Genomic DNA, 9,716 nt, shown 5'->3' on the forward strand with positions numbered 1-9,716 from the left:
TTTCTGGCTGAATTCTGGCATAATGTGCTCCAGGCTTTGGTTTAATTTTCCAAACTCAATATACAGACATTTGGAATTGAACCAGTTCACTTAATACGTAGTGTATGGTTTTTGTGTGCTCACGGTTGCATTCATACATCACTGTTTAAATGTATGTGTGTGTGTGTGTACCCAGAGATCCAGTTCTGTGCAGGCTCAGGTACGCTCTGTCTCTTTCCAGCCCCCCACCTGGTTCTCTGCGCAGGGCGGTGCGGCCCAGATGACCAGCGTATTGACGCAGGAAGGAGGGAGCACTATGGGAGGCGGGAGGGTGCATGGCGCACACCACCATGGGCTCTGAGACACATGATGGAGACGGACAGCCAGGGAGTGGGAGAAGACGAAGGGGTAAAAAAAAAAAAAAGAGAGGTCCAGAGAAAGCGAGAAAGAGAAGAGAAAGCTCAGAAGGACAGCAGGTTGACAAATAAGTGAGAGGAGAAAGAGGTCAAAACAAGAAAAAGCAGGGCAAGGAAAAAAGAGAGAGTGAGAGAGTGAAAGATGAAGGTTGAAGAATAGCAGAGGAGAGGGAACAGAAGCAGCAAAATAGAAGCAGGCAGATGACAGGAATTGTAGGAGGGAACAGGAGAAAAATAGAAAGAGGAAAAGAGATGACACAAGGTCACACAGAGACCAGACACAGAAAGGTAGTAGAACATGTAGGAACAGTACAATATGTAGTAGTGATAGATAAAAGGGTGGGAATACATACAGCTGCTGTACTCATGTTAGAAGAGGGACCATCATGACACAGAGTAAAAGCAATACTCATGAAAAGTGTATAAGGCATGAGGCATGCATAGTGGAAAATATGTTGAGTCACAGACTGATCAAGAGGAAACAGGCCACAGAGATAAGGGAGTAACCAAATCACAGATGGAAGGGCTAGAATAGATATTCAGCTAATTAAATTCAAGTCAGTGGGTCAAAGTTAAGTTTATGGACAACAAAATGGCTTTTTCAAAGCAAAATACCATAACCACATCCCTTGCAAATGTGGGGAACACCCTGTTGGCATGCATGCATCGTCACCTTTCTTTTATATTCATTAGAATTAATGAATCCTTTTCGCAGAATGTGGATGGCAGCCCACACGTCACATCTCCTATCTTTTAAATAATCCCTCATTTCCTACACATTGTAGTGAAAATTCCACTCTGATCCCCAAGCATTAGGGCTTAATGTTCCCCTAAAATCTTCACATGATTCCCTTCCAGTCTCTCACCTCCAGCAAGTCATCCAAGAACACAGTGGAGGAACAGATATGAGGGCAGCGCCAGCTTCAACATCGTTTCTAATTAGCACTCTGAAAAATGTGAGGGATGTTTTTACCACTCTTTTGCACAGTCTGACTAAGATGTATAGAGACGTGGGGGTCGGGAGGGTGAAACAGCAAGAGAAAAGGGCAAGAGAAATGACAAGTAAAAGATGTATAGCACTAGTTAAAGTTTAATGTATCTCTCCTCATCCTCTACATCACTTCCTCCATCCCAGTCCCACTCTCTTCCTTGCTCCCTGCGCCCACTGAAAATGTACTCCACAGCGCTTGAGCTATTAAAGACGAAATACAGGGAAGTAAAAATAGGAGGAGGAGGAGGAGAGAGATGGCAGAGATTGAAATTAATCAAGTGAAGATGTGGATGTTGCAACTCAGTAGCTGGAATAACAGCAACAACAAACAACACTCCTTGCATCCAAACTGTAAGACAGCCGACACCTCTAACCTAAAACACAGCACAGCTATATTTGGACGGTGAAACTTTTTTTTATTCTCACTTTCTGTCTGTCTTTTCTTTTTCTTTTTCTCTGAGACAAAAAGTGTCTGCTGAGACACAGGCAACCTCCCTCAGTCTATGTTCTGGCCCGGTTTCTGCCTGAGAGCAAGATAAAGATGTGAACACACACAAAGACTGATCACACTCACATAATGTTTGTGTCAGGTGAGATCTCTGATTTCTCAAGAATGGGACCTGCAGTCCTGGAAGATGGCCACCAGATGGCACTCAAGAATGACAATGCTTTTTGCTCACTCTCTTTTGCCCATGTGAATAGACAAATTAATGTATCTGAATTCAAAACAAAGCTTTGTGAATTCAAATGCATTCCCAGTATACTACTGCTGTAAGCCTTGAAGATTAACTAATGAAGTAAAGTGAACAGTGAAGCAATGGTGACAAAGCTGATGATGAGGTGAAGATGATGATCGTTACGCTGGCTCCAGTAGGCTGAAAAGCTCAGGTATGTGTGTGGGTTTCCATGTCTATATTGCTTCATGAGAGCAATGCATACAATACATATTAACACACAAAAAATTTTGAAAAATGGCCACATACTGTTTATGAAATGTTGCTATTATTTTAGGGAGTATTTCAATATAAACTGAAGATACCCAAGTGCGGGGGACAGTGCAATATTCTCTGCCATAATTTTGCATAATGTTTCATGCATCTCCTGCAATGATCGGTTACGACCTCTATTTTGACTACAAGTACACCCTCGTTTGTAAACCACTAAATCAGTTAATGCTTCCTCGTGTTGCTAAAAAGCTCCAAATGAAGACTTGAGGTCATGAACTGTTGGAGCGCATAAGAAACTGCTCTTTAATAATGTGGTTTTCCAGCTCCTGTGTGGTAAAACACTAGCATTGACAGATGCTGGACTCAAACTAATCACTGTGTGACTCCCAAGAGGGTTATGGAGGTGATACAAATACTCTTCGTCATAATGACAACGCATCCGTGCCTACCCCGCTCACTTCTGTTTCTTCAGTTATGAACTGAGTGACTGTATTCAGATGGAGATACAATGAACATGGTGCATGTGAGCCGTGAAGTTTGAAATGAGCGCCCTCTTTCATACTGTATGCTTGTGTGACAGCATCTGCTGAGGTGCTTGTGTATACCTGCGTGTCAGTGCACTAGTTCACATGTCTCACCATTGTCTCTGGCTGCGGTTGGCTCGTCCAAGGCCATCTGTTCTGCCAGTTCGGACAGGGAGTCATCAACGGGCCGAGCGCTGCGTAGAGACATGGACAGCCTCCGCTTGATTATCTTCATCCTGTCCATCTTCTCAGCCACACCACAGGGGCCCACAGGCTGAGGAAGAGGGGGACAACCACCAACATCATCATTATCACCATCATCATCAGCACCACCTGCATCCCAATCATCATAATCATGGACATTGTTCTCATTATAACCATTGACAGATAGATCCACACTGCCACGTTAATCTTCATTGTACAGTGAAACTACTGCAGTGCAGCCTCTGCGCATTTTCTACAGTTCTTTGGGCTCCCGATGATTGTGTTTGCTCACGCAGCGTGTGTTCTCATTGTTATGTATCCCAAGTGCAAACATTGCAGAATAAAAGACACAAAATGAGAGAGAGACAAGCCCAGAGAGACACACAGAGAGAGAGAGGGAGAGGGAGAAAGAGAGAGAGAGAGAGAAAGACAGAGACAGAGAGAGAAAGAGAGCAACAAACAAAAAAAAATGTCCAAAAAAACATGTAAATGGCTGACTGTGCAGCTCCCCAGAGGTTTCAGACGAGAACAGATAAGCTGTGATTGACACATATTTCATTGGCTCTTCAATCAGCCATCAATAATGACATAAACAAACTACTGTATACATCTACAGTATTTTCTTATGCGAAAATGGCAGCCAAGATTATTATGACACAAGAATTAAGTTCTTCATAATCTATACACACATTGATTCTACAATAGTCCAACCGAAGCTAGGGTCAAGTGACAACAACCCAACACAGCACTGCTATATATGTGGTAACAAGAGAGAGAAGCATCCCGTCCTTAACAGAAATGAGGGGAAAAGCACATATTATTTTTCCAGCAAAGTGCTCTTCATATTCAATGGTGTGCATACCTCTTGACGTCAGTAAGCTTTCAAAGTTATATATTGTTGTGTTGAGTGCCCCTCAGCAGACATTTAAAATCTGGTTTATGTGTGTATGTACAGTATGTGCGTGTGTTTGCATAAGTGTGTGTTGAAGTCACTTTGTGTGTCGTGTTCTGCTTTACCGGCCTGGAGGTAGAGGCAGCTATGGCAGAATATTTCTGTCTCTCTTCCACTTCCTGCTCCTTCTATCTAACCCATAAGGGCTCAGGAGCTGACATGCACTAGCGCGCACACACACACACACACACACACACACACACACACACACACTGACACACAAACACACACGGCACCCACTGCCTTTCTCTTTGTGTCCAACCTTGGAGGCTTCAACAAAAGCCATTCATCCTTTCAGGCTCTCAGTCTTTCAGGCCTATTAGAGACAGCCAGTGCTCTGAGGGAATTCAAACCCAGTGATCCTCATTCAGGACGACTGGCTTTATTTCACTAGAAGATGCGTTTAGGCGAGTATCCATTGCTAACAACATTGCCTCTGCCAATTTACATGAGCCCAGTTGGATGCGGTTTGCACCTCAGCCAGAGGCGTTCCTCCAAGATGAAAAAAAAAGTTAAAGAAGGGAACAAAAGAGTGAAAGGAGAGCATCTCACATTCATTTCATATCATCCGTCACCCATGGATTATCAGTATGGAACGAATCTCCCTCCCCCCTCATTTGCATGTTTTCCCAGACTTCAGTAGAGAAGATGTGAACATGTGTCGACAAGTAGATTGGGTTCTCCTCATGCAACCTTGCCTCCGTCATCCATGAATTTTCAGGAATAAATGACTCACATTAGTGAGAATAGCCAATAATATAATGCACTCCTTATTACCCAGATAAATACATACTGGTGTTATCATTAACACACAGTTACGCTTGCACCCAATCCATGCACACACACACACACAGACTAATTTCACAGTCTTCATCTTATCTCTGTTGAATTAGCCCAAACAATAATGCAGTGGGAATCTCATTACCCAGCAGCTCATAGAGGGAAACACTTCAGGGTGCCACTGTATATTATGTATGTAGGTAAGATCTCCAACTTTAATTATACTATGATGAACTAAGGTGTAGGCTGTCCTGTAAACAGCTACACAAAATAAGAACATATATTTTAAAGAAAAAATAAAACTAATAAAATTCTATTTGAATTATAAACCTTTTTCATTTTCTTTTTAAAAATTGCTCATGAAATGCCAGAAAAACACAAACATTTCTGCCTTATAACTCCATTAAAGTTGCTTTTAATTACATTCTATATAAGTTGTGAGGCAATATGAACTTATGTTTAAATCTTTGCTATCCTGCTTCAACTTTATCTTGTGCAAATAAACTAAACTAGGTCACATTTAGTAGAAGACTTAAACATCGAGTAAGACATTTCCAGGGTGTTTTAGAACTGTATATGTATTGGTCAACTAAAGAAAAAAAAAAGTGTAAAAAAAGTATGATGAATGTGCGTTGGATGTTGAGTCCTGCCTGGTGCAGATGGACGTGGCAATGTGAAGAGGTTGGCAGAGGCACATCAGTGAGTGGGACGAGACATGCGGCTCCAGGCTGCAGCATGTGCAGGCCACACTCACCAGACACCCAGCAAACCACAAACAGCTCTGATACATAACTCCCACTAAATGGAGGGACACACTCCAGATGACGGAGGCCGCTCTCACTCCTACGTAGCCACTACAAGCTTTACAAGTTTTAGTTCTGTTTGAAACCAGTACAGTGTGCTGTTGAGGAGTTCACAAGGTTAATAGAAAGGTGATACAAGAAATAAGATCCTCTCCAACTTTGTACTAAGTTATTGTTGCGTGTCTGTGAGCTGTCTGTTTCCACATATGTGTGTGGGTGGTTGCATGGATGTGGTAGCACAGAGGTGAGGTGAACTGACACACCCCTGAGGAGGACAGAGGAGGAACACAGTCTGATTTATTCAAGACACACACCATTTGGGTTGCTAGGTTACAGGCCCAGGCTGAAACCGCAGTTTCTGTCTCTGAGGTGAAGAGACGAAGAAAGGAAACCGAGAGAGGCGAAAAGCTGAGAATTCACAATTCTCATCTCTCTATCTCCCCACTCTACACTCCCCCCCATGCGCACACGGACACACACACGCACACACACACGCGCACACACACACACACACACACACACACACACACACACACACACAGAGTAAAAAAAACTTCCAGCCCTCCAGTGCTTGGAATGTCACACAACATTGCAGCATGCAATTCTTTCGAGCCTGGCTCTGAGATCCCTCTGCCAGTTATGCCTCTTGGGGCAAAAGAATGAATGGACCTGAGGACCTACAGGAGTCTACAGTATCCACATGCCATACACCAACATTAGCTAGCTGCATGTTTAACACACTCCTGTAGGGATTATTTTGTTTCAGCCAGATATTGTCTTACCTCCTCTACCTCTCTTTCTCCCCTTTTCATCAAAAACAAACAAGCATTCTTCTGTAATTCAGCGGAACATGAATCATACGCATGCATGCACACACATACAATGTGGCAGAGTGGAACGGGCACTCAGTGGCACTCCGAACACTGCTTGGCACAGCAGCCTGAGGATGCATGAGTAATGCACAAATCTGCCCAACTACAGAATCCTACACATATCCACACAAACGCACACATTTAAACCAACAGATAACCAATGGCTCCTCCTCAGTATCTCTTCTGTCACTTAACCTAAATCTCCACAGTACAATGAGAAGAGCAAATTATGGAAAGAAGATGAATGAATAATAAGAATAGTGTCTGCCGCTACGATTTTGCAGAGATCTGGCTCAAAGAGGTCACACAAAGTGCAGGAATATTCCCATAACTTCACTTAGGGTTGAATAATGTGGCTGAAATCAATATCACAATATAAAAATGGACGTTTTACCACTACAGGTATGGGAAATGTATGAAAAAATTGCATATAAAAAGATTTTAGTTCAATAATGGCCTGTGTTTTACTGCTCTACTGCTCTGTTACTATATTCCATCAAACAAAACTTTTCATCCATATTTAGGGGCGTCACGATGCACTGGTATTGATGTATATACTAATTTCCTGATGGCAGATGTTAGGCATTGGGTTTTAATCTGGTTGCCTTTACATTATCCATTTTAAATGTTCTTTTTATACATTTTTGTACAAGTATTTCAGTCTAATTCATTCGCCAAAAAAGAGAAAAAACTCACAAGTTTAGTATGAGTGATAGCGTGTTTTTCTTTCATAGATATCGCCATAATATTGTTTTCTGAATTCTTTTGGCCGCGATAACTAGTGGTTACAATCTGATCTAGTGACAGCTCTATTTTGTATACAATTTGTTTTGGATAAACAAACTTTAGAAAGACATTATATAATCATCATATGATTCCACCCAAAGTTGGTACATTATAATGCGCGATAACTGAGTAATCATTATGCATGATTATAATTAGTGGCTGGAAGATTTGGATCTCAGTGAGACCCTTTCCTGGTTAATAAACTTTTTGACCACAGAATAGTGTAGCTATAACTGGGTGACATTCAAACCAGGGGACACATTTGCAGGTGCATCCTATGTAACGGCACAGTCACTGGTTTCAGGACATTAGACTGGGCTAAAGTTAAGACCATGAAGGAAATCCCAATCGGTAAAAAACACCCGGAAAAAAGGTCATAGAATTCTGTGTGATGTTTGCAAATACTGTAAAATGTATAACGAGGTCCTTATCAAAACTGTAATAATGTTGTCATTATTATAATAAAACAGATATGGTTTAAAATGTGTACTGTAATAACACAGGACTATTAGGCTTCTGGTCTGGGATTATCATTTAGGTGTTTCGATTGGGGTGCAACACAAGGGCAAAGGCATTGACGGATGCGCATGATGCTCAATCTGGACATCCCACGTTGAGATAGACTTAAATAATTTAGTGCTAAATGATACCCCCAACACACTGCTAAGAAACTAACTGTTCATAGACATGCTTTTGCTTTAGCATTAATTGTTCAGCCTATAGGCTATGGTGTTAATACACGGCTTGCCTTCGGGAAACATCCACGAGGTTATCGACAACACTGCAGGACCGAGGGACTGGACTGTCACATTTGCGGACGAGCGAGAGTCCTGACAATATCCCATGTAACTCGACATGACTGCAGCCTGGGCGCACATAAGTGAGCAGCAAGCGGCCGGACGATAAATATCACGGGACTCAAACTAAATACGCTGCGGTTCGTGTCTGGCCTGACTGAGAAAGAGATTCCTCAACCTTACAGGCCTTTTACGTTTTCGGTCAGTTCTTCTCTCCCCGTGTTTTCCTGACGGAAGTATCCGGGAGGAGGAGAGTCAGTCAGGGCAAAGAAAAAGTTGCACAGCCATCCGGCCGGCTCTGAAACTCTATGGAAATAGGATTGGGATAAACTCGGAGACTATTTATACGTTTTAAATTCGCATTCATATCATCTGGTATATTTGAATCCTGTTAGATTTAAAGCACGTTGCTACAATTGAGTCGGTATAAGGTGCCCTTATCGTTATTTACCCTTTTTTATCTGCTACGGTGTCAGTTAGATATCCCCACTGTGATCCGGATTGTGGCCACATTAATTTAAACATAGACGCACACAAACGCAATATTAACCCAGTCAAAACCACCAAATACCTTCGTTTTAACGATTCAAAAATTAATTCCACCTGCAATGTCAGGTGATAGGACAAACATGGTTATCGTGGCTTGTTGTCCCAGCATTGACATTAGCTACAGGATCAAAACATGGGGTGAAGACGGGTTCAACATAAACAAACAAAAACACCGCTGCCACTGACCTGCTAGTGTTTCTGCTGCAGGAGACTATTGTTCCACTTGTGTATGGTAATCCTGGCAGCACGCTGGGATGAATCCACTGCGACAAGTTCCTCCAACTACTTTGCTGTAAAACACACCAGATTTGCCTATACCCAGTCGGATAACTCTTATCCCTGTGTTTTACGGTGTGTCGCAATGTCCCCGCGCCTTGATGACTGCATAGTTGGCCTATAATAGTGCATTATTTGTCTCTACTTTCGCTTATAATCGGAACCGTCCCGTCCGGTGATGATCAGCCATATCGCTGCTGCTGTGTGGATCCCAAGTGGAAGCAGTGGCGTGATCCCGGAAAACACCGCAAGGGGTGTGTGTATGTGTGTGTATGTGTATGTGTGTGTGTGTATCAGACTCTCTAACCTCCACCTCCACCTCCACCCCCACCCCCACCTCCAACTCTCTCTCTCTCTATGTAAAAAAGGGGGCCAAATAGATTAATTTGGGGGGCACTGTCACCGGGGAAATTAGCCTTCATTATCCAAGCTCCATTCCCATCTAAATATGCACCTCAGAGAAAATTTCTGGTGAATAATGCATGGACTAAAAAATATGGAAATTGGACAGTATGATCCATCACTGTTTAGTTGGCATCAGCATGACTGAAAATATAGTCTAAAGATAAATAAAATTTCCTGAGGTCCCAAAGTGGTGAGGTTTAAATACATAGTGCTGCACACATCAGTCAGATTGTAGTGGCCTGGTCGTGTAAAACACAGGATGACTTGGCTAAATTGGATTACATTTAATTACAGCCCCCAACAGCCCAGATACGTGCAGTAACAAGCATATTCTCCTTTTGCTATAAAATGGCTACTACCTGGATGATTACTCTGGGGAAATAATGCCAAGATTTTCACTTAACATCTGTTAAATGTTTTGGTTTTTTTAATAAA

The 9,716-nt window shown here is 42.4% G+C and overlaps 1 protein-coding gene across 5 annotated transcripts in view; it reads right to left on the reverse strand.

Annotated features, from left to right (window-relative positions):
- Window positions 1-9,075, reverse strand: part of LOC130174505 (cyclin-dependent kinase 17-like) — a 36,905-nt gene extending 27,830 nt beyond the window's left edge. The window contains exons 1-3 of one of the 5 annotated variants that reach the window (XM_056384350.1): window positions 8,787-9,075; window positions 2,972-3,131; window positions 172-336 (exon numbers count right to left, since the gene is read on the reverse strand). In XM_056384350.1, the coding sequence (XP_056240325.1) occupies window positions 172-336; window positions 2,972-3,101 (295 nt within the window). In that variant the 5' untranslated portion in view covers window positions 3,102-3,131; window positions 8,787-9,075. The remainder of the gene's footprint in view (window positions 1-171; window positions 337-2,971; window positions 3,132-8,786) is intronic. The other 4 variants (XM_056384351.1, XM_056384352.1, XM_056384354.1 and 1 more) reach the window with 4 other exon arrangements.
- Between the last annotated feature and the right edge of the window lie 641 nt (window positions 9,076-9,716).

The sequence above is a fragment of the Seriola aureovittata genome, chromosome 9 (genome assembly GCF_021018895.1).
Source record: "Seriola aureovittata isolate HTS-2021-v1 ecotype China chromosome 9, ASM2101889v1, whole genome shotgun sequence".
Classification (NCBI taxonomy): Eukaryota; Metazoa; Chordata; class Actinopteri; order Carangiformes; family Carangidae; genus Seriola; species Seriola aureovittata.